The 24336-nt window shown below is 43.1% G+C and overlaps 9 protein-coding genes across 9 annotated transcripts in view; 4 read left to right on the plus strand and 5 right to left on the minus strand.

Moving 5' to 3' along the window:
* Nucleotides 1-626, plus strand: part of PHALS_02873 (serine protease family) — a gene marked incomplete at both ends in the record, with an annotated part of 786 nt that extends 160 nt beyond the window's left edge. Inside the window, 3 exons of the mRNA XM_024717332.1 lie at nucleotides 19-53; nucleotides 109-530; nucleotides 588-626. Coding sequence (XP_024582842.1) covers nucleotides 19-53; nucleotides 109-530; nucleotides 588-626 — 496 coding nt within the window. The remainder of the gene's footprint in view (nucleotides 1-18; nucleotides 54-108; nucleotides 531-587) is intronic.
* Nucleotides 627-851: 225 nt separating this feature from the next.
* PHALS_02874 (phenylalanine-trna ligase) lies at nucleotides 852-5211 on the minus strand (the record flags this gene model as incomplete). The annotated part of the gene is made up of 8 exons (XM_024717333.1): nucleotides 852-3128; nucleotides 3197-3298; nucleotides 3371-3400; nucleotides 3475-3645; nucleotides 3755-3907; nucleotides 3986-4769; nucleotides 4849-5005; nucleotides 5088-5211. The coding sequence occupies 8 exons, from the start codon at nucleotides 5209-5211 to the stop codon at nucleotides 852-854; spliced, it is 3798 nt and encodes a 1265-aa protein (XP_024582843.1).
* Nucleotides 5212-6097: 886 nt separating this feature from the next.
* Nucleotides 6098-6917, minus strand: PHALS_02875 (uridine phosphorylase; the record flags this gene model as incomplete). Its single annotated transcript, XM_024717336.1, has 2 exons — nucleotides 6098-6106; nucleotides 6180-6917. 2 exons carry the CDS (start codon nucleotides 6915-6917, stop codon nucleotides 6098-6100), a joined length of 747 nt encoding a protein of 248 aa, XP_024582844.1.
* Nucleotides 6918-7117: 200 nt separating this feature from the next.
* Nucleotides 7118-8325, minus strand: PHALS_02876 (uncharacterized protein; the record flags this gene model as incomplete). The annotated part of the gene is made up of 3 exons (XM_024717337.1): nucleotides 7118-8164; nucleotides 8242-8258; nucleotides 8319-8325. 3 exons carry the CDS (start codon nucleotides 8323-8325, stop codon nucleotides 7118-7120), a joined length of 1071 nt encoding a protein of 356 aa, XP_024582845.1.
* Nucleotides 8326-8476: 151 nt separating this feature from the next.
* PHALS_02877 (Protein required for meiotic chromosome segregation) lies at nucleotides 8477-11260 on the plus strand (the record flags this gene model as incomplete). The annotated part of the gene is made up of 1 exon (XM_024717338.1): nucleotides 8477-11260. One exon carries the CDS (start codon nucleotides 8477-8479, stop codon nucleotides 11258-11260), a length of 2784 nt encoding a protein of 927 aa, XP_024582846.1.
* A 662-nt stretch (nucleotides 11261-11922) lies between these two features.
* On the plus strand, nucleotides 11923-13572 carry PHALS_02878 (Calponin; the record flags this gene model as incomplete). The annotated part of the gene is made up of 1 exon (XM_024717339.1): nucleotides 11923-13572. The coding sequence occupies one exon, from the start codon at nucleotides 11923-11925 to the stop codon at nucleotides 13570-13572; it is 1650 nt and encodes a 549-aa protein (XP_024582847.1).
* A 175-nt stretch (nucleotides 13573-13747) lies between these two features.
* Nucleotides 13748-14823, minus strand: PHALS_02879 (sir2-family regulator protein; the record flags this gene model as incomplete). The annotated part of the gene is made up of 3 exons (XM_024717340.1): nucleotides 13748-14006; nucleotides 14074-14519; nucleotides 14593-14823. 3 exons carry the CDS (start codon nucleotides 14821-14823, stop codon nucleotides 13748-13750), a joined length of 936 nt encoding a protein of 311 aa, XP_024582848.1.
* Nucleotides 14824-15115: 292 nt separating this feature from the next.
* On the minus strand, nucleotides 15116-15841 carry PHALS_02880 (Protein of unknown function DUF1754, eukaryotic; the record flags this gene model as incomplete). The annotated part of the gene is made up of 2 exons (XM_024717341.1): nucleotides 15116-15193; nucleotides 15266-15841. The coding sequence occupies 2 exons, from the start codon at nucleotides 15839-15841 to the stop codon at nucleotides 15116-15118; spliced, it is 654 nt and encodes a 217-aa protein (XP_024582849.1).
* Nucleotides 15842-19733: 3892 nt separating this feature from the next.
* On the plus strand, nucleotides 19734-19989 carry PHALS_02881 (uncharacterized protein; the record flags this gene model as incomplete). The annotated part of the gene is made up of 2 exons (XM_024717342.1): nucleotides 19734-19850; nucleotides 19951-19989. The coding sequence occupies 2 exons, from the start codon at nucleotides 19734-19736 to the stop codon at nucleotides 19987-19989; spliced, it is 156 nt and encodes a 51-aa protein (XP_024582850.1).
* Nucleotides 19990-24336: the final 4347 nt, after the last annotated feature.

Genomic DNA, 24336 nt, shown 5'->3' on the forward strand with positions numbered 1-24336 from the left:
AGGTTGTGCCCTTCCTAGCCAAGTATGGGCCTTGGACTCGCTTCCAGGCACAGGTACACGAGACACTGTTTGACATAAATCCAGTCTTATGCTAAATCTCTGATGCAGGTGAAAACGACTATGCAAGTCGAGACGTCACAAGTTCAATTGAAACAATTTTACCTGTCGTTAAGAAGATTTCGGTACCTATACACTCGAAAACAGAACTCATCAAAGAGCTACAGAGACATGGTGTCGCACTTGGTGAAGCACAATGGCTTACGACAAATTTGCGGCTCATTAGTAAAAGTCCAGAACTTTACGAGTGGAAGATGAATGCTGATGTTATTGACGAATTGTATCAATCGTTTCTATCAACGGACCTTTGGCCTGTCATTGAGCATTTAGATGCAAGAAAGTGCAATGATGTGGAAATTCACTTTGTGCACGCTTCAAACAACAATATGTGGAGTCCCAATCTGCTCCGTCGGCTCGACGCGCTGCGGGAGAAGCACGTTTATCGTCATTTGCTAGAAAAATCGGGTCACTGGGTACACATTGACAATCCTGATGGACTTATGAAGATAATCCAATTGTACATGCTCTAGTATATTCGACTGGGCGACCAACGGAAATTTCGTCGCTAAAAGAAAAGATTCCATACTTATATGAAAATCTTAGCTCAAGAATGTGGGTTGGTTAATCGAATATCAATACGCCTTCACATCGTATTTTATTTACTTATATCTCGATGATGCACCGAGTTAACTGTATTCGTAGCTCATTTTCAATCAACAAGTTACAGCACCAGGTTCACGTCACACTTAGGTCGACCGTCGTCAATTCAAGAATAAATAGTGTTTTCTAACTCTTTAATCTCCATAGTGATACTCTTCATTCACACTACCATCGTTCTCACTATCGTCAAGCTCAAGTTCAAGTTCACCGTCATCACTTTCGTTCTGTGCACCTTGAGCGTGTAGTTTTAACATACTAAACATTTGAGTTTCTTGAAATCGATTGATATAGTCAGCAACCATCGCACTGCATCGCCGATCGGCACCAAGTCGAGTTATCGATCCCCTGGATGGTGACGAACTATCTGAAGATGCATGATCTGATGTTTCATCAAAATCATTTGGCTCATTTCTCGTCCCTTCCTCCCTCTCTATCATTGCAAGAGTGCATATCGATTCGATATGATGATGAATTCTAGCACACATGATCTTACATGCTTCGTCTTGTGCAACCGTTGGGAAGTCTGGTGCTTCATGTTTACCAAACAGTAAAGCTGAGAATGGCTCAAGTTCATGCACCAATTCGTCAACCTCTGGAAGTTTAAGTTCGTGGTAAGTGACTAAATCCTCGTCGTGCATATGCAAAGCGTTTTGATCCATATTCATTTCAATCACATCTCGCATTGGATGTTCCAAAGTTGAAAAGTTTTCTTTCATAGCACAATTGATCGACACACGTCCAGCAATCAATGGAACGGGTGCTTCCAACAATTCATTTAAGCGAGGTGGTAATACAGTGATTACTGGACCAGCCCATTGTAATGGATGGAGGAGTGTAATGAGGGCTAATACACAGGAGCTCACGATATTCACATGGTCAGACACAACTAAAACTTTTCGCTCGGAACACAAACATCCTAATAAAAAAAGCACTTGATCGACAGAAAGTAATCCAAAAAGTGTTGGAGCGGCATATTCCAAAACTAAATGTCGTCGTTCGATCAATAAACTCGAACTATGAGGTCGATGGAAGGCTAAATGCGTGATTTTTGGGGAAAGCAGCATTCGACTCCATCCTCCCATTGAAGGTATTGGCATCTTTTTCAAACGTTCCATCACACCTTGAAACACCTCGACAAAATCCAACATTCCCAGCGGTTTTTCAAGCATGGACTCCACTTGATCTGTCTCGAACTTCTCTTTTTTCGCCATCAATGCTTCTCTTCGTTTTGTATTCCATAGAACTGCTATGCCATACAAAACCTTGAAAAATAGTCCAAAGAAAGGATAAGGACTTAATAAGCATAAACAACATTGAGTCGGTCCGTCAGCAAGTGTTTGAGGCTCCAAAGATGCTGGATCGAGAGTCTCGCTCACATCGTCTTCTTTGTCTGGAAATAATGGACAACGCACGCAAATGGCATATGTAATTTCCGTTGGATTGCTAGCACTAGCAATTGTTAGAACAAATGTCGAGTCAAGACTACGATATGTCCGATGTCGCTCTTGCAGCGATCGCTTGAGTTGTGGTAATGAAAAGTCACTCGTTGAGGGTGGATCGTCTCCGTATGGAAAGCAAATTTCTATTAAACCTTCGAGTTCTTGTACTTCTCCAGCGTGCGGGGGATAGACACACAACAACTTACTTGCCGGGACAAGATTTGGTCGAGGTGGTGTAGTCGCCTTTACTGAATCTGTAGGTGGTAATGGAGGAGTGGTTGGAGCACTGGAAGGAGTTCCACCCCGCAGTCCATTTGGAACAAAACTTGAAAAAAAACCAGTCGCTACTCGTCTCAATGGCGATGGGACTCGAGCTTCATTAACATTATTGATAATTGTCTGAGACTGGCGCTTTAATGGCCAGATACTCCCTCCTTTTGGTGATGTTGCTTGTCCTTTGCTATTGGGTGCACTTCGTGGACGATTGCTCTCATTTGCGCTTCCTTGATGCTCAGTTTGTTCCATACACTCTTGCACATTTCGTATGCGCGGAAGTTCCAAAGGCTTAAAACGATCTGTGAGTGATAAACGTGACTTGGCTTTAGGTTTGATAGGTACAGGGCCAGCCAATACAACAGCATACTTGAATAAATCTCCCAGAGACGACTCAACCATGTCAGTAAGAGAATAGCAATCATCGTCCAATTGGTTGCTATTAAATTCTTCTATCCGCTGAGAAACCTCACAATTATCGTCAAGTGCCACCGGTGCGATCTCTTTCGCGTCCAAGTTGTCGACTTTTGAGCAGTCAGAAGCAAACACAATCCCGTTTCGCTTGCTATCTTCGTATTGAGATGTCACCACAGAAAGTGTCTTAACTCTCGAAGAATTCTCTGCAGTACGAAGCATGAATTGAAGCTTTGCGAGCTCTGCCTCAAGTCGTTCACAATTGGAGCACATCAAACTTGGTTTCTGAAAACAGTTTAAAGACGTTAGTCACCACAGTCATACGGTAAAGAGAAATGGTGCAGTGTTTGTACTTTAGTCAATTCATCGCAATATTCAAGGCTTTTGTATCGTAGCAGCTCATCATTCAGCATTTGTGTACGCGCGATTTCTTTTTCCAATCGACATTTTGTTTCCTATATCAAAAAAATAAACGAATCTCAGTCACGACTTCATTACTCGTAAAGACAAACTTGAATTGACCGCACGCGAAGCCTTCGACCTAATTCTTTGTTGACCTATTGAAACAAAACAACGTTTAGAACTAGAACATCAAGTCATTCTTAGTTCAGAATATCTCATTATTTTCAACCTTTGTTTCTTTATGATATCTTCGCTTCCAATCATTCGCTTCCATTGTGTCTCGACCTCTTCTCGCCACGAAGTGACTTGTGTCGATTATTACGACCGCCTTCTCACTCTCTGCATCCGTTTCAATGTCACACTTCAGCAATAGAAAACCGTTCAGATCAATATCCGGCGACTATTAGACGAAACAGTATACAACAGCGTCTTGATCTATTTGTTTCTTCTTAATTCGCTTCGCTTTCAAGAAGCAATAGCTGCTATTGTCTACTCTATCTAAGCTCAACACCGAGATACTGCACAATTTTAGCTCGAACAATTTCCTGAAGACCATCAATTTCACTATTGGTAAGGTTACGATCCATATGACGATACGTGATACGGTAGCATTTGCTCGTCCGCTGGGTCTTTGGATGCGTAAACTCGTCCACAACTGCTACCTGCAATGGACAACAGTAAATTTTGACTATTAACCAATGCAAGTTACCTGATGACATTCAAGCGCTAAGCCAAGTTACCTGCTCAACCATGTCGCCGGCAACGTCTCGCACGACTTCAAACAAATTATTTTCATGAAAATTATCGTCATGCCAGAAACTCACGTCCTTAAAGCAAGCGGGATATTTACTGTACGGTTTGAATCGTGTGATTTTACCATCTTGAAATTGCGAGATAAAGCGCTTATCTTGAGACCAAAAGAGACGAATGTCTGGAATGTCGAATAAAACCATTGCAAGGCGCTCTAGACCCAACCCAAAGGCCCAGCCAACATTTTCACCAAGACCAGCATTGCGTACAATTTCGTGATGCAATACACCGCAGCCAAGAACTTCTAACCAATCACCATTAAAAAAGATCTCGAGCTCAAACGAAGGCTCTGTGAATGGAAAGTATGCATCTACCCATCGCATGTCAACGTCACCGAAAAGATCCTTTGCCATCCCTTCCACCGTTTGTTTCAGCTCGTTGCTTACATAAGTCACCTTCTCGGATCGTGGAATACTGACATCGAGATCAGTAAAGATGCGCACGCCTTCCATCTGATGAAATACAGGATAGTGACTTGCGTCAATCTCATCGCGACGGTAAACATCGCCTGAGATTAAAAATGACGTATATCCTTGCTTCATAGTAGCAACCTCGTGTGCACTTGTGTGTGCACGAAGTACACGATTCTGGTCGACGTAGTAAGTATCTGTGATCTTGCGACTCACATGATCTTTAGGTACAAGCATTGAGTCGAAGCAATCGTAAGTCGTTACTACTGGGTCTAGATTGTCGAATATGGTGAATTTTGGACCTCTACAACATATAAAACAATAACAATGACATATTGTATCAGTATGGGGTGGTCTTGCAATATGACAATAAAAAGTCTTACCCGTAGCATTGATGTAAAGTCTCGAAATATTTCTCAATCTTGGTCTTAATAATGTGTAGCGGATGATTGGGCTGACGATGGAGATTGACACCAATCTTAGCAGCAATTGACGCACTTACATTGCAGAATGGATCGCGATTTTTCATCCACTCGAGGTCTATGAACCGCACAATGTAAGTTTTTGGAAAATATCTAGCAATATGTCCATTTGACAATGAGCTAGAGGCGAAATTACGTACTAGTTTGGCTGGTCGATGCTGCACAAGCAATGCGTGTTTGAGCGCTCAAAATTGTGTGTTTATGTCTGGTCCTAATTGTCCATCGATTGAGTCCGTTTGCAGCATGGCGTATCATGCTTGTCATGCGTGGCCTCCAAATGAAGGATTGGTGTGGTGTACACTATCTGCTAAATATCACCAGCTTCGTCAAAATGGTAGCATTTTAGCGTCCTTCCAATAGTAAAATCATACTGCGTTTAAGATTTCCAGGAAATTTTGAGTGTTCTAGCTGAGATACCACTGTCTTATCGCAGAAATCTTAGGCAATATTTGTATCATTCGAAAAACAATACGTGATCAAGTGAATCTCCGAGCATAGCGGTAATTTTGCTAGTCGTAGCTATGAATTCCGAAAGCAAACTAGGGTGTTGATTCTGAAAGCTTCGATGTAATAGAAACAGCATTACCGCATCAAAGGCAGGTCGTATTTCTCGGTATCCTAATAAATTTTCTGGCGTAATGACACCATTGACTGCCGCCTTCGAACCGAAAAGGTTAAGCAAAATTAGATTTAATTGACGCATGCGAGCTGTTGGCTGAAGGAGACCATTTTTGTAGCATCAAAAACGTAGATCTCGAAGTTATCAGACATAACGATCTCTCGTTGCGTAGATTACAATTCTTTCTTATGCAGTATAACCTGGTCGTACAGGCACTTTTTTCATCAAGAAATTACACCACTAGTACAGCCATGTTACAATGGCGTAAGCACTAAACCAGCTTCGTGATACAGCATGTGTCACGTTCTGGGATTCTATAGCTATTTGGCAAACTTTTCGCTAGTGAAGATTAACGTGATCATAGTTTTATAAAATATGCTAAAAACAGATATGGTATATGATGTACCTACGTCGATGCATTAACCTTTGTTTTGATGTAATGCAACAGCACTAACGCAGGGCGTCGCTCGAATTCTTGAAGAGTTTCCACACTTGAGAGCACTTGGTCACCATTAAGGCGATTTAGTAAAGTTACACAGACTACAGCAACAGGAATATTAAGCTTGTGACAGAAAGCAGCAATCAAACGTGCCTCCATCTCAATATTACATACGCCAGCATTAGCCAATGTTTGCAAGAAATCCATCTTGTCTTGGAGCGTATACTCGCAGATGGCGCCATCTAAACGTCCTTGACCCTCATAGAAGTCATTGCAGCTAAGTGTTTTGCCCACAGTGTAAGGTAACCCCACATCTGTCGTGGCAGCAATCATATCTTTACGTACTTCAGGCGAGCAAATGGACGGCCGGAGCACAGTTGAGCCGAGTACAGCCACCTCTTCTACGGCTTCCAATTTATTATTAACAGCCTCAGACGTAATAACAATTGTACCCGGCTCGACGCCAATGCCACCACTCGTACCCATGCGGATATAAGTGGCACCATGGGCTCCAGCGTATTCAAGCAGCTTTGTAACTTCATGTAGCAAAATAGAGATCGATGGCATGCCGATACCATGATTTGCTACAAGCACAGGGCCAACTTTGTAAAGCGTATAGCGAGATGTACTACCGATTGGTGCCAATTGGTAGCCATAGGGCGTGGCAATATCAAGTTCCTTAGCTACTAAGCGCGCGAAGTGAGTCATGCGCTCTGCACTGCCGCCTGTGACGAAAAATTTCACGTCACCAAAAGTGTTTGCTATCTGCTGACGCTCCTTTTGCGAGATAGTCAAACCAATGTGAAACAACACATCCGATTGCATCTCAAGGATGTGGCTATTGCGCACGAGCACTTGCGTAGTATCAGCGGTGAGAACTGGCATGCGAGGGGCCATGTTAGCTGCTGCCATGTCGTGACGTTTCTTGAGAAAATATTATTAATGGTAAAATTACATGAGATTCTGCAAATTAAAATTGAAATACTTCTTACAAAAAATAGCGCCATTATCAGAAATTACGCAAGTTATTGATTTTCACATTTAAAATCAAAATGTAGACTAATCTCTTCATTTTTATCTCGAGTTGGCCAAGGAAAAGTTGTCAAAACTTGTTACTCGCCAAAATTTTCGTACATATTCATGGCCTCCATCTCGACAACGCGGCCAAAGGCTTCAAGTGAATGCTGAACTTTTACCAACAAACCTGCTAGCTTCATAAATGAGTCGTCCAAAGCAACCTCGTCACAGAAGCCGTATGCGAGATTTTCAGTCCAATTAACGTCAATGTCTACGAGGTGGTCCAATCCAGAGCTCAGACTCACCCCAACAGCGACCAGTGTGCCCATTTGAAAGGCCCACCAAAAGTCTTCTGAGCTGTAGTAAAAGTAACTTGTCGATAGTATCCAGCAGAGTATCTCGATTAAAGAGCGAAGTCCGTGATTTTGCCAATTACTTCTGACCTTTGTAAACCGTGACTGAAGCGTCAATCCCACCCGTCGCGTTGGTAACCAGAGACAGAAGAACTCGGCCGTAAATACAAACGCCACACCAGTGCACGCCGTGAGCAATGCAAATATCTTGACGTCCTGGAAATTCTCCCATAAAGAACGTACCGCCACTACACCAAAGTACCCGAAAACTAAATTTTTTAGAAGCACAATTTCTTGGCCATCTGTTGGGGCCTTGCCATTCTTTGGCACATCAAAACCAAGTCGTTGCAGTAAATCTCCACCTCCTGGTTGATTGCGAATCACGCGCGCAAGTCCACGCACAAATTGCAGTACAATTTCGTCGCAGATTGACATCATAGCACCGACAAAAGTACCAACCTCTAAGGCAAGTAAAATGTCATCGTAGAGCGAGTACGTGGCATACGTGACACTAGTCCAACAGACCACTTCTAGAAAGGACTGAAGCGTCTTGGTTGTCCAATTAAAACGCACATTTGTGAACCTTTGAACCAAAGCTGACGCGACTAGTGGCGTCATTCGCACCGGAAAGCTACCGCACAAGTAGAGCATGGACTCGGACAATGCATCGGTATTTAAAAAATACTTTTGGTAGTAGTCGCTGTTATTCAGTATCTCTTTAGTGCGATCGTCTCCGGGATACAAAAGCTCGTACTCGCATTCGGAGTCGCTGTTGCTAATCTTGGTCATCTACAAAGAAATACAAGAACCATATCGATAAGATCAAGTTAAAAAGATTGATAAACAGTTTCTGCTTATAATCATGCCTTCACGAGAGCTCGGGCTTTCTTAAGAAGTCGCTGCTATCGCCTATGTCGTCAAAATGTGTTGTATACTCGATAACTGGGCATTTTGCGTCTTTTGAAGGCCAGGAGAATATTGAAACCAATAGTAGATGTATCGAAATGAAATAATCTCATCAGTGTTTTCTACACAAGGGCAGAAATGACTAGCTTGTCATGCGGCTAAGATCCGCCAGAGAAACTCGAGCTACGCAAAACGATGGAAGATGATGACACCACACCTGAAGTGACGCCTGCCCCAACTAGCGATCTGAATCAAGGTCGCTTTATGCGACAGATGTCATCCAGCGCCATGAATCTAGCACTGAAAGATAATCAGTCGCCGGTATCGATGGAGCCACGCGAGCCGCTGGAAGTGTACCCCGGTAAATATCGTTATTTGAAGGGATCAGAACTTAATGGGACGACGTACGACTTTGCTATTGTAACTCGTCGATACACATCCAAAAAGAATGATAGCACGATGACTAATAACACTGAAGTGGCGGTAGACATCAGTGCAGGGGTGGAAAGTAAATTGATCGAGAAGCTTGTAGCCAGTGGTTTGAACGTTGATGTATTGGAAGGTGATTTTAGTCGCGTGGAAGTCGATGGACAGAAGGCAAGTAAGTATTTTGTGTTGCTAATTCGTGGAAACGATGAAGCGCTTGCCACATATGGACGAAGACTGAAGTTTCAAACGTGGCTACGAAGCGGCAATTCGCGTGAAGTAGATGCTGTGATACAAGAAAGTCCAATCGTCACTCCTGCCGAACGAATTCAAGTGATTGATCATATCATACGTGAGTCGGCGAAGATAAGGCCAGACCACCCTAATGTGCAATCCATTTTTCCTGTTCATGATCCTACGACCAATAGATATTTGTTGAAAACATTTATTGGAACACAAAAGCTTGAGTTTTTATCCGAAAACTATTTAAACAAAGTCAGAGCTCATTTTGGTGAAAAGGTGGGTTACTACTTCGCGTTTATGGATTTTTACAATAAAGCTCTGGTCCCGATCGCGTTGCTAGGTGTACTGTTGACGTGTCTTCGAAGTATTATGGGGACTCCCATGTACATGCGTGTACTAGTAGGGTGGGCACTTTTGATTTCAGTGATTTGGAGCTACGGGTTTCTCAAGGCTTGGTCTCGTCGCAATAATGAACTTAATTACAAGTGGGTGAAGAATCTTGAAACAAAGACGATCGTTTACCGAAATCCCAACTTTCATGGCGATGAATTTATCAATCCAATAACCGGCTTACCGGATCAATTTTATCCAAGTTGGAAACGATATCCGAAGTATTTGGCTGTGGCTTGCTTTATGATAGTGCAAATTTCAATCATGATGTTTATCATTGCCATCTGGATTACTGCATTTGAAGTGCTTAAAGTACGATATCCTGAAAGCGGAATTTTTTCTGTGCAGTGGTTTTACATATTGGGTGGTGGTGTCTTATACGGTTTGTTTGTAGACATTATCCAATGGAGCGTCATTGTTACGAAAGCCGCGCGTATGTTTACTGAGTGGGAAAATTGGAAAACCATTGAGCAGTTTGAAAAGTCAATGATACGTAAACTATTTTTCATGGATTTTCTTAATTACTACACATGGTTTTTCTTGCTAGCATTTATATATGTGATTCCTGGAGCTGGCGATACCATAACCAACTTCTTGAATACGTTGATTTGGAATGATCCATCAAATTGTTGTTTTGGACCGTATATGAATCAGTCGGGTTCATATTGTGATTCGTGTCCACTAGCATGGAATGAAATGGGGATACATGAAGCTCGATGTATACCTTGTCGTGGGTGGGTAACCTTTGACATCAACCACCTCGATTTGGAAACCCTTTTTCTTACGCCGATTATAATAACTCAATTGCTTAACCTCGTCATTGCTGTTGCTGTTCCATGGATTCACCGCAAACACTATGAACAACGACTGCGCGGAACTGATCGTAAAGTCATGGCGATGGTCAAAGCTCAAGGTGAACGTCGTTTACTTGCGGAAATGACGTACCAAAACGACGGCACCAAAAATGTAAGCGATCATGACGAAAGTGGTGTCGACAGCATGAAGGCACGTAATAATGAGAATATCGCTTGTCTGATGAATCGATCGTCAGCACGGTACTTGGAGAATAGTGAAAGCGAGGTGGAGCTATTGAACGCAAAAGCACGTGCAATCCTTTTTGAAGGTGAGCAAGAGACATATGATCCGTACGATGACTACCACCATATGATCGTACAATTTGGTTTTGTCGTCATGTTCTCGATGCTGTGGCCACTAATGCCTGCCGCATGCATGATTGTAAATGCTCTCAAAACTCGCGGTGACGGCTTTCGGTTATGCCGTACCAATCGACGGCCATTTCCACGCAAGGCCAGCGGTATCGGAGAGTGGCACAACATGCTTCACTTTGTAGCGCTGACTGGAGTTATTGTCAATATCGGTCTAATCTTTATCTCTACTGGTGCTATGGAATTTTTCTCGCCATCTTGTTCGAAGCAAATTGCGTACGCTCTTGGTGGTGATTTCTCTCATTATCGGTTTGGTCCAGACTTTGCGTGTTTCTCACTCACCACACGCATGTTTATGATCCTTGTGAGTGAGCACCTTTTGTTGCTGATAATATGGTCATTCTGGAAGATTATTCAAAGCGTCCCAGCCAATGTTCAGCTTGATATGTTGCGTCAGGAATTCGCTTTCAAGTCGAAGCTATACCATCACGCTATGGAGCAAGCAAACACGACACCTGCTTCATGCTCTGTTAAGGTCAAGCAGCCAGCTTATGGTCATAACAGTACAAATACTATGTATTCGGCTACGATAGTGAGTGAGCCGACGACTCCCATTGCAATCTCCCAACGCAGCGAAGACCATGCTGGCTCAAAGGAAGAGAAGCAGCCATTACTATCGACCCAACGGCTAGCACAAGCGTGGGACTCAACAAAATTGTCGCCAAAGCCACATTTGAACCAAGATGACCCGTAAAGCACGTCATTATGAGAAAAAAATGTTTACATATATCAGTTTGCAGACCACCAAAAGTATTGTACTTAGCGATATAGTAATGCTAAGTACTATTGTATATAAGAAACTATTACTTCTTCAACATACTACTACATCGTATTTCCTGACTTGTACTATAATACAGCTAGCACCTGTAGTCCTGTCGTGTTAAGAACCGGTTTCATGGATCATGAGATGTTGTCTTCATGAAAAGATGCTTATAGCTTGTTGTTCCTAACATAGCAAACCTGATGTCTCAAAAGCCATATGGCCTCCAACGCAAACCAGAGTTTGTGGACCTTATTGACCCTCTGTATTAATAAATAACATCATAAAATCTCCCTGCCACGTATTATTACTACAATCTAGCCGCGATAAATTTTGGAATGACATTATACTGCAATAACACAGATAGTTGGACAATGTATAGTGTATATTACTAAGAGTCAACTAAGTGATACTATAGTAAGGTGTTGTCGTTACGTAGGAAATTCTCGAAAGAAGTTTCAGTGCGGATTACTACTCCTACCAGCTGGTAATCGAGTCCTGTACCGTCCGACCGACTCTCTCACGTTGTCCGCACTCTCAAATTGCAGTTCTAGTACAGATTGCACTATCCTCATCAACAAGAACAAGTTACGACAATGTCTATCCGTGCACCTGTGAAAGTCCGTGGTGGTGGCTATGGCCTTGATGCTGAGTTAGCGCGCAAGGCTGCTGAGCGTTACGATTACGATATGGAGGACGAGGCGTGCGAGTGGCTCGAGACGATTTCAGAGATGGAAATTGGCGAAGACTTTGGTGAAGGTCTTCGTGATGGTATTATTCTTTGTACAGTCGCCAACAAAATTCATCCGGGTGTTGTGAAGCGTATCGAGATGAAGTCCAAGATGCCCTTTAAGTTGATGGAAAATGTGTCGGCATTTTTAAAAGCTTGCCGCGTCATGGGAGTCAATGAGTTTGATCTTTTTGAGACTGTGGATTTATTTGAGCTTAAAGACCTGGGCAACGTAGTACGCTGTATTTTTGCTCTTGGACGTGCTGTACAGCGTAATTATCCTGACTTTAAGGGCCCTACACTTGGAGTCAAGGAAAGCAGCAAGAATCAGCGCTCATTTACATCCGACCAGATTGCTGGTGGGAAGAATGTCCCAGTCCAACAGACACTTGGTAGCTACCGCACTATGAAGCGACAGACGACGTCCCATACGAATAAACTCATGCTTGGTGCAGACGCTGCACAGAGTGCGTATCGTGCTCCACCTCCTCCGCCGCCTCCATCGGATGAAAAGATTGAGCAGCTGACTCGATTTCGGAAAGTAGATCATCTCATGACGTCGAACTCACAGCCAGAGGTTGAAAGCTCACCTCCGAAACACATACCGCAGAAGGCAGAGATAGATGCGACAGTGGCAGAGCTTACTGAAGGGGTGGATTCCACTTTTTTAGATGACAAACCTGTTGCGTCATCTATTCATGGGTTGACAAGGACAGGCGCTAGTTCTGGGCTTACGGCAGAGGAAGAAGCTCAGGAGTGGATTGAGGCTGTGCTGGATGAGAAGTTCTTGGCGAGCTTTGGTGACAGTCTGAGGGATGGCGTGATGTTGTGCACAATGATGAACAAGATTAAGCCAGGACTGATTGCCAAGATACAGACGTCATCGATACCATTTAAGCAAATGGAAAACGTCAGCGCTTTCGTCCGCGCATGCCGCACCATTGGTGTCGCGGAATTTGATTTGTTTGAAACGGTGGATTTGTATAATCAGTCGAACTTGGGACAAGTGGTGCAGTGTATTCATGCTCTTGGCCGCGCGATACAAAAAACGATGCCCGAGTACGAAGGACCAGTACTCGGTGTGAAAGAGTCGACTGTTACCCCGCGAAAGTTTTCAGAGGCTCAGCTGCGTGAGGCTGCGGCAGCCATCCCGGTGTTTGCGACTGCTAGCCAATCGGTTATGGAACGTTTACCGTTCGATCATTCTACATCTATTACTTTCCGCTCAGACGCGGCTGCTGCCTCTGGCAAAGCAAGTAACGACCTAAAGTCTATGGCAACGGAAACTCAGACCGAGGCATCCAATGAACAAACCGAGGCAGCAGCTACTTCGGTGTCAGATAATAAGATTGCTCCGTCCTTGGAAGACGATTCTGCTAAGATTATGGAGAAATCCAATTTATTGTCGCCTCGGGTGCCTACTTTAAAGTCAGGGGGCTTAGAAAACCTTCCGAGGCCAAATTTACCTATTGGAAGCTCCTCTTCAATGCTACCGACACGTACTGTCTGGAGCTAAGTAGCTTATGGTGCAAGCTATGACATGCTTTTAATTACAACAAGTAGAGATAATTGCATGTTTTTCCCGGCGGCAAAGCTTGTTTTGTAGTCTGCAGCGTTTTTTGTAATATCTTTATGCATTTTCGATTGTATTTGAATCATATTCTTCCATCTATCAGCTTCCAAAGCTTCTACTAGTATAAATCTGCAACTTCTGCAAGCATGGTCATGCATGGCTTATCAATACGCAAGCTGCACAGCTCATCTGCACGTGTGGGACCTAAATTTACGATTGCGATTGGGATCTTTCGAGTGTGCGCATGATTAATGAGACGCATGGCTGACAGAACTCTGAGCGACGAGCCCACCACTAGCAATGCATTGGCATCACTTACACGTTCCATAGCATCCGCTCGTGTCGCCACTGGCATATTTTCACCAAAGAAAACAACGCTGATACAAATTTCACAACTTCAGTAAGACTTATTTCGCAAACATCACAAACTGCACAAAAGAATACCTGGGTTTCATGATACCGCCACAATTGCTGCACTCGGGATAGACAAAGTCATCGTAGTTCCACGAAATATCGACATCACCATCCGGATTGACTGAATCACTAGATGCGACATCGCCAATGTCTTCGTCTCGATGTCCTTGTCGCCATCTTGCGATCTCTGGATTCAATTCTGTCAGTGCCATTTGGAAACTCTGACGAGACGTCACCTGACCGCAGCCCTGGCATTCTACCTCATACAATGAACCATGCATTTCTACAACGCTATGCGAACCACTCTTTGTGTGAAGGCGGTCTACATTCTGTGTAAGAATACTGGGGACCATGCCAATCCGTTGCAATTCTGTAAGTGCATAGTGTGAACCATTTGGCTGCGTATTTCGAATCTTTGGCCAACCGAGAAAGCTGCGCGCCCAGTAGCGTTGACGATACGCGTGAGCTCCAATAAACTAGATACAATTAAAAGCAAATTCTTCATTCAGTACTACAAGACAGAACATTGTCATACAACAAGGAAGTAACCTCCTGAAACTGAATAGGCCGGAAGTCCTTATTGCGATTGTATACGCCGTTCGGACCTCGATAGTCAGGTATGCCTGAGTCTGTAGAAATCCCTGCACCTGTCAGCACTATAGTCTTGCCACAACCTTTCTCTAAAAATTTGCGCAGTCGCGTAGCATCGTCTGCAGAGGCACGAGTTACTGCCGTCTTTGCTACCCGTAATTGCATCTCTAGCAAATTATGGAGTTTCATGTTCTAAAGTAGGCTACGACATAAAGCTATTGTTTTTGATATATCAAATCTTGGAACTTGTAGCTTCTCGTATGTTAATTATCAATCAAATCAAACACACGTAACAATGTCAATTGAGTCGGTGTGCTCTCAGAATTTTATTTTCAGGTAAAGTCTCCCAATATGGTTGTTCGCATCGATAAAATAACAATATCAAGCTCGAAAATGCATTCTTGTATCTTTTCTTGTCAACTTCACCAGAGCTAATACTCTCCACATCATACTGAGCATGATCAATTACTCACTTAAATGATCACATGCAATGTCGATCTCCTTTCTTCTTCGCTCGAATGTCAAGTAGCTCCTCCCGACTCCTTTCCACCTCTGCACTCTACAAAATCCCCACCATATATATTTATCAGACCACAGCATTATACAAACATTCACAATCTTTCCCTTCCACCTCTTTGACGATGGTATACCCTCCAAACGCCCCGCTCTTCTTAACTCTATAAGTGTATTGTCCACCCTTCTCCGTTCCTCCAGCATATGTTCCAAACGCAATTTCTTCATCCATCTTTCGCTTCTTCTTGTGCTTTTCTTGCTCATCCTCTTCCTCTTCAACACCTTTGGGAGGCGCCTTTATATAATAAAAGGACGTGGACGACACCAAGTCCGAACTAAGAGCGGAACTGACACTAGCAGATACGTCACTCAGTACCATGCGCACGATACGCGTCTCTTCCGTCAATGACGTTGGGTGATGAATCACAATTGCATCACCCACGTGCAATTCTTGCAAAAATTTAGTGCCAACTTGCCCCATGAGAGTCGTACCTGAGCTCAAGATGCGTCCAGAGCCGCGAAGTTTGACCAGCTCAAAAGATTTGGCGGGGGTTGAAACTGTGGCATCAAACTCGCGCTTCTTGCTATCATGTTTGCTCTTTTTCTTGTGCTTATGCGACGTATTGGCTTTGAGAGAAATGCCACCCTTTAGCTGCAGCTTGCCACCGATAGTCTTAGTGTACGCTGACGACATATAAATAATACAAGCCTATGAAAAAACAGAATGAAAAATGTAGCTATTTTGTCAATATTGTATTATGCAAAGCGAAAAAGAATGTCAAAAGAAATGACATTCAGGCTGTGACAAAAAGCCCCCTGCGCTCCTATTCTAACCCTTCCGGACCCGAAACGGACAATTAGTTGTAGTTTGATACGTACCGTATTATGGTGTACGTGCACGATGCACTGCTCAGAAGTATAAAAATACTGAACTGTTGAGGATGATGGTACTTGAGCTGCCGGACAAAACATAGATCTAAGTATTGTAGATAGTAAACGTATAAAATATTAGCTTAAACTAAACTCAATGTTGATCGTACACGTGCATCCTAGCCTCAGTGTGTTGTAAATGCGGATTCCATAAGTCAAAGCGTCATTGCGCTCGATAGCAATTGTTGTCAATCCGATCACCGAGCTTTAAAGATTGTATTATGTGTAAAGACAAACACGAGTTGTCAGATTTCTGTCTTGGAACATTTAAACACGCTTAGTAAGCTCGTGTCTTCCGTCGATCCCAAAGGGAAAGGCATCTGGCGCCCCAGGACCGGGAATGTTATTTGCTTACCTCTATACTTTACCAATACATCACTAAAAACGCCCCATCAAGCGGCGGGGGAAGAACAACTGACTCCTACCCACATGAGACCGCTGATGCTAGGCGTCCAGCCTATTGCGGCAGAGTTGAAAAAAAATGGAGTGAGAAAATTGGAGCTGAACATGAATTTGGTTATGCTACAAACGGAGAATTAGCGCGTTGCGCTAGCGGCCTCTTAGCTAAGTGACCTCGCGCGAAAATGAGCACTTTCGTGCAGTACCCTCGTAGAAGAGACATTATTAATATAGTTAGTGTTTAAGCAACCAATGTTGCGTTCACCCCCCCCCAACCATCCTGATCATGTAAGATCAACCGCCAAGGTAGGCAAGAATGAGCAAGACATGCCCATATGTTTCAAACTCTTATCGACATGATAGCGACAGACCCTCTTCCGCAAGCAAAAATACCTACCACTTCCATGAAGAGAATCCGAAAAGGTGCGGCTGGCCATTCACCACCCTCTTTCGAGGATGCGGTGAGTGTTCCATAAAATGCAAAATACAAGTCACGTGCATCGAGGGCCGGCTGGATTTGGAGAGGTCTACCGTTTGGAGCGCGTTGAAGGCAATGAACCTTCAACATGCTTGGAAAAATGGGAGAGGTCGCTTAGCTACCGAGCAGTACCATGGCGCCCGCAGATGCTATATCTGTGGCGACATTAACCATCTGCACCCGGTGTGACCCTTCGATAGAGACGTGTAGAGCCCCCTCACAGAAAAATCGAGTTCCAAAAGGCTAAAGAAAACACACCGGAAAAGATTTGAGTTGTATTGTACCTTGTAAGGTCTTGGTCAATGGAAGTCGGTCTTAAAGAGAGCGATTCCTTTCAAGAATAGTGTGCTCACAACCCAGGGCTGTTGGCTTTTAATGTCGACGTCACCGGCGTTGTAAAGCAGTGAGAGGCCTGATATAATCATGTGCATCATTCGACCACGTTTGATGCGCGGAAGTCGAAGCAGTACAGAGACGGCTAAGGCATTATATCCACCTAGATACAATATCCGAGCGTCTTGCGACAGGGTAACTTATTTCAGTACAAAGTTTAATCTTTATTGCGAAACTTTGACAACGTGGATTGCTGTCTTGATCTAGACGCAAAATCGATTTATATACCGTGGATTTAGTGTCATGAGCTACATATTGGGTGAACGTCATAAACGCTAGGTGCCACGCACTTTACACGTTGTGTAAATTTGTGAACCTTAAATTATTCTCTTCCCGAAAGCAGATTCACTTTTGGCGTGGACATGAAGCGGCAACAGCTTCGATGCAGAACATGTAACTCGGTGAACTGATAAACAATGATACTATCAGGTACCCTAAGCACATTTTGAAGGATTTCAATGGCAGTGAGTTACATACAAAGATATAGAACTTACTTAGTGCGGTCAACACAGTGTGTCTAATAAATCTCGAAATGTGCGACAGTTTGTCGCAGCCTTCACTGCGTACCTCTGGCAAAATGATTAGTCACAGCCGTAAGCAAACACTTCATTCCAGAGCAGGTAAATACGAAAAAGACTTTTGTACCAGAGTTGAAAAATATGGGTATTTGTAATTTGCAAGAGTCAAGCCTCGAAGCTATTAAAGACGATAGATCCTTCTCACGGCTTGAAGGTAATGGTGAGACGGTAGTGAGCTGGGCAGTGAGTCTCAAAAGACTTAGTGACGAAAGGGATAATTCAATCGTGGACGAAGCGACTCAGCTAGTCCTAGGCGTTGAAAGGTTTCCCTCGTCACAAACGGCAGAATTTCTCATGGGCCTTGAAGATCGGCTGAACGGGATGTTTGCAGAGAGTTGCAAGATGATAAAGTATCCGTTATTACTCGCAATGGTACATTTGGTCACGAATAGGAGCTGAGCTCATTTTTATAATCATAGGCAATTTTACCGTGAAAACCATTTCAGAGCAAGTGTGAGGAGTTGAACGGCTACCCCCAAAGATCAAACGGCTCTTCTTACGCGATATAAGTATTAGCATGTCGGTGACATAAGCCCTACAAGCGTGTTATCTCCGAAGAAGAGAGTGCGCCATGCAGTTGACACATATCCTAAGGCCAAATATTGCATCACAAAGCAATACCCTTATAATGGATACAGTGTGATGTCATAGACACTTATTTTCGAGCAATGCGCAAAGCGGGTTTAAAAAAAGAGGGCAAATCCTCCGACTCGCTGCCGCTGCCGACTTTCTGTGCCAGGGAAATTGCCGCCAATTGGCGTACTGTGCGTGTATACTGAGACTAATTGCAACCATTATTCTGGTGCACACGCTATTTTTTGTGGATTTACGCGGTCAGTAGCATTTGTTAAGTGCTCGTAACCTTGCCAATTGATACCGTTAACTGCTCAAGATTGACAGATACGTCTTTTTCGATACAGTAAATACTCCAAGCGAGATGCTATGGGAGTGGCTGAGTATTCCCTAAGGACTGTCTAGCGCATCAACAACCTTCAGCTGTGTGATAATTCAGGTGTTTAGGCCACATTGCGCCTATGCACGTGCCATATAAATTTGTCCATAGCGGTGCAGAGCATCTAAATTGGTCATTGTCGTGCAGATCAAGCTTGTGAGAACAAGATTACCGTATATTGGTGTTTATTGGGCCTTGAAGAAATGAGTTGGCGTTTTGCACAAGTCTAATGCAGTTTATACCAGCATGACACGGTCACTTTGAAACCTCTACAAAAAAGGTTAAGTGATTCATGGTGCAGCTATAGGGATAACATTCAAGGCTGTGAATGAAAGTTCCATGTTGTCCTTATAAATCCAAACATTTCATCTCGTTTATGACGTTTCAGTCTTTTTTAAAGGCTGTGATTCATTTCGAAAAGCTGTCAATAAGTACAACTTTGCCATTGGATTGTACTGAAGAGCTACAAGCGCTCGCCATCTTTTGAGTGATCGCTTTGGACTTTTGATGAGCAAAACACTGGCACGTCTAGATAGAGAATTTGTCACGGCGCCGCACAGCCAATTCTGAGGGTCTGAAACCATAAGACGACGTGATCAGATCGGGAGGGGTCATTGTGACTTTAGAAGCTTGGCTTTCCAAGCCGGGTTCAGCTCATTGATGACGAGCTGAAATGGTGGTCTTGAGTACACTTGCCCCAAAAACTGCACTTTTATTTAATGTTCGTTAAGCCAAACGATCACGATACGAAGAAGTTGGATGCGGATGACGTTCGGAGGAGCTGGGTTTGTATGGTGCACGAGAGGGAGGGAAATTTTGCTTATTGAGGCGTCACAAATTTGTGCAATATCTTACGATGACAAATAAGCGTGTATTCATATGTTTTGCCGTCTTGAAGAAAGAGAGTGTACGGAGTAAGCATCGTATTATGGTGCGCGCACTCGTTACAGTTCTCAGAGATACCAAAGTAATGGTACGTACATAATATTATTTTTTGAAGTAAAGATCTGTGAGACATGTGGGCTGCTAAGAGCATCCACCGCAGGGATAGCCTCGAGGGTGGCATCTGCTAGCATCACGTAACCGACATTAGATTTAAGTCAAGTAGATAAAACATGTGTATTTATTATTGAATTAAATAAGATTAATTTGAATCTATACCACCCTGAATACAAAAACGATCGCAATACTCGTTTATGAAAATTACTTACTTACCAACTTACTGACTGACCGACTGACTGACTGACTGACTGACTGACTGACTGACTGACTGACTTACTTACTTACTTACTTACTTACTTACTTACTTACTTACTTACTTACTTACTTACTTATTTATTTATTTATTTACTTACCTACTTACTCAAATAGCGCTCGGTTTCGCTCGCTGAGAATGCATACAAACGTTATTTTTGCGCGCTATTAAAGTGAAAACTTTAAACCGAAAAATAATATGCAAAGGGTAACAGCAAGCATTCGTTCTTATGGTTAAGGTGTTCTCCGATACGCATGCGCATAGTAGCTGCGGTGTTATAGCGACAAACTGCCACTCATTGAGGCTTCTGCACAAATTGCGTTTGTCAGCTTGCGTTGAAAAACGCCATCAATGCCACTACAGAGTCTAATCTTTTATGTATGATCTGGCAAGCACTACCACGAAATGATTCTGGCGTTGGTAAAGATACAGGTCGACAGATTCAGCTCAGCCCGGCTGCACTTTGTAGAGATTCGACAATATCCCCCCAGAACGACTGAGCTTCATACGCCAAATACTCAACAATGGTCGAATGCCACACGAAAAGAACGTACCTGACAAAGGCAGACAAAAATCGTAAATGAACTAATTTGGATGATCAGCGTGTAATTGATAACGATAAATTTACCTTATAGCAGTCATTGAAGGAATTTGTGCCCTCATTTTATCACATACTTTATGGTCGTAGCATAAAAAATAAGTAAATTCTGCACACCCATAACGAATGGCTAGCACAACATGGCTAGCATGTGACTTTCAGGATTCGTAACATTGTTTTTATTCCCATGATCTACCCAAAGGTGAAGCAGATTGGGTGGATGTAGCGCACCGTACTGTGTAGGTGAAGCAACATATCTACTTACTTTTGTCACTGCTCTACCATCCGCTTTGTTTAATGCGATCTGATTGTGAGGCTTCGATTGTGATAAGAGCACATCCAAAGGACAACTGGTATCTGCGGCTAATTCACGTTGAAAATAGATTAATACTTTCTTACAATCTCGAAAGCCTATGCGTGTCAGCCTGCTCTGCTCGATCGACAAGATATGTTTTTCTCGATGTGAAAAAGATTTGTGTCAACGTGTTTACCTCAAGCATAATCAATATCTGGTTGCTAGATCTACTCCATAGATGTCTGAGACTTTGACATCATAATCCGGCAAGATTACTCTAGTGTCGTCGCCGCTTATGATTTGGCACACACTGTTTCTTCAACCCCAAGTAAGAGACGGGGGTGCAGCGCAACGTGCTTCCCACTAGCGAGTGGGGACCAACTTGCGGTGCCATTAGACTCTTGTATACAAGCTCGAACGCTGTTAGCATGAATTGGGGCCGGATGTGACTCCACGTTTCGACGTCGACGTCTCGCTTTAAAATACGCGGTATAGAGATCCATGTGATGTTTTGGCCCGCTATTAGCTTCATTGAGAATTAATTGTAACGCTACAAAGTAAGCAAGGCAAGATCTTTTCGATTTAACGGTCAATAACTACTCGGCACTATCGTCATGCCGTCGTACCAAAAAATCGTCTTCAAATTGGGAGCTAATTTCTCCGATCGCTGCTCATCGAGCCATATGCGGTACTTCTCACAAATGTAAAGCTAGGTTACGTATCTCGCGTATGCGTGTACGACTGCGCGCCCACGCTTTAGCTTGAAAGCCATGATTACAATGTGCCGTATTGACATCTGCTTGACCCTTGTGCCTGCAGACGAGAATATTTTACTTGCCGAGCTAAGTTCAGTGTATTTTGATGACTAATGTGCATTCGTTCTACTCAAACGATATATGTAAATCACGCAAGACTAGTATAAGCCATGTGACTGATCTAGCTTTGATGAGCTAAGGGTAGTGTGCTGGACGTCATTATTATCAGTAGTAGGGTGTCTGCTTCGAAAAACAAGCATGCTGTGTGCAAAAACCGCAACGATGACGACAGACACTAAGAATGCTGAGCTAAGGAAACGTGTGATCGTGTGGCCTGTAGAGAAGACAGTTTTGTCGGTTCGTGTAGAGCTTTCATTAAATTCACGTTAGTCTTTAGATAAAAATAAACGCTTATGACCCCAGGGGGTTCATATTTTGGCAGTGAGGGTGTAACGGTTTGCAAATAACACTACTATCCGTAAAAATCAAGAAGCTGAAATAAACTATGATGAAGTCGCATGATGAAGTACCATCATCAATTCATGGTATGCGATGTTTTACAAAAAAGATGTGCGTGAAACAGATAAGTTGGCATCAACACGCAATGTGTCATATAAACGTATCACTTTTGGTAATACAAGCAATACGTAACTACTGATTACTTAAGCGGGCTTAAGTTCTGCGAACCTTAAATCCTATTCTCTGTGCTTTTGCTGAAGCAAATTTTACAAATTTCAGCTTTCGCTGTGCAAGGTTCATCGTAAATTCTTGTTGCATTGCGTGACTTTGTTAATCGGATCACTTTTGTAATTAAATTCTACCGCGCATAAAGTTGTTTACCTGCGTAAGCAAAGCGGATTGTCTCATTTTCTATTCGCGTCATATGCGTGATCAGAAGGGACATTGTTAATTTTTCGGCCATAGATGGGGCGTAATATTTTTGAGATGCAATCTGACTATGCATTGCAAACACTATAAACAGATCGCAAAAGCTAGCTCAGAACATGTGTCTCATTCTAGCAGTCCATGACAATATGGGCTTAAGTCACGTCAAGTACGTGAATGAAACCAGACCTTACCTTTGTGGATTACGCTTTCGAATTGCTATTGGTTTGTTTGTAGATCAGCCACCATCAAATATAAGCGCTGCGAGGAGTGGAAACGTTAAGTTGCAATGTCATGGAATGCATAGAAACAAGCAACAAATAACTGGATGGTGAGCCTGTATGTGTATGAGCCGTTGTTAAGCGATATCGATGCGTACAATTTCGTACTTCGCCCTCATAGCCAACGGCATATTTTGCACGACTACGTATTTTAAACGTTGAGGGCAACTATGATATTTAAATCTCCACTGTTTGAGCATTCTTGATAAAAGCGTATGTTTTTTTCACGAATATGATCTCGAGATCAATTTGTTTATATTGATATCATATTTGGATGATAGAAATACACTGCAAATATCGTTTGTGAAACAAATTTACGATGACGTGCATGATATCTTGTCCAATGTTTTCTTGAGAAACAACACTATCTTCCCCATTCAGATGCCATGTGAGATATGACCATTATATTCTAAAACTCAGATGATGTACGCTGTTACACGCGAGAGTAATGAATCATAAAAGTCTAGCGAAACCGGGTTGGCTCATCCAAGCAGGATGTAAATCATCATTTTTCTGAGTAACATTTACGGCTAAAGCTTAATGCTATTTCTGCGAAGTGTATATCATCAGTGAAGCGAGGTGAAACGGCGATTGACACGGATTGGAACCTATTATGCGCTAATTGCCCGCAACGCTGGCGGAGCTTCGATTGTCAAACGCGTCAACTAGCCGCAAGATGCAAGGCTTGTTGCACAATCGGACAACATCGATCGTGCAACAGGCCATGTTTATTGCGCAAAAAAAGCTTGACTCCATTACATTGCGATACGAAACTTACAGAGAATAGGTTCTCCAAGCGCCACTCAGATCGGAACAGAGATCCTCTCAAATACCATGTGCTTGTTTGATTGCGTATCACGATTTCCTTGACTTCGTCTAGCTTTAAATGAATATTAAACACAATTTTTTTACATCTGATACCGCTATCTTGTCAGACGCTACAAAACGATCACGTTGCCGGGACTACTCGACACATCTCAAAAAGACCCGAACGGTTTCGTGCCAATTGTCTGCAAACATTATGTCAAAACGGCAATTCGGCGAAGAGCAAGTAGATGCAGCAAAAATTAGCTCGGTAAAACGTCTCGCACGGCAAACTTAAGTGCTTGTCCACTTTAACAGTTTGCGTCACCAATACATAGTGCTCACTGAGCTTTACACATGTTCTCTTCCGACCTGATTATATATTCATGTGCTACGTTCAGTATTCTGAATCGGTAACCTCTTCACAAGGTACCGCAACTCGTTGAGAGTCAACAGGTCGTAACTGTGATACAACAAACATCATAAAACTCAACAGGTTAACAGCCGCAAGAACGCTCAAGCCTCGCTCATGTCGTCTAGAAGAAGTGAAGTCCTCCTTGGGAGCGACAACTACTTCCACTGGGAG

The sequence above is a fragment of the Plasmopara halstedii genome (assembly GCF_900000015.1).
Source record: "Plasmopara halstedii genome assembly, contig: Scaffold_2061, whole genome shotgun sequence".
NCBI classification, from domain to species: Eukaryota; Oomycota; class Peronosporomycetes; order Peronosporales; family Peronosporaceae; genus Plasmopara; species Plasmopara halstedii.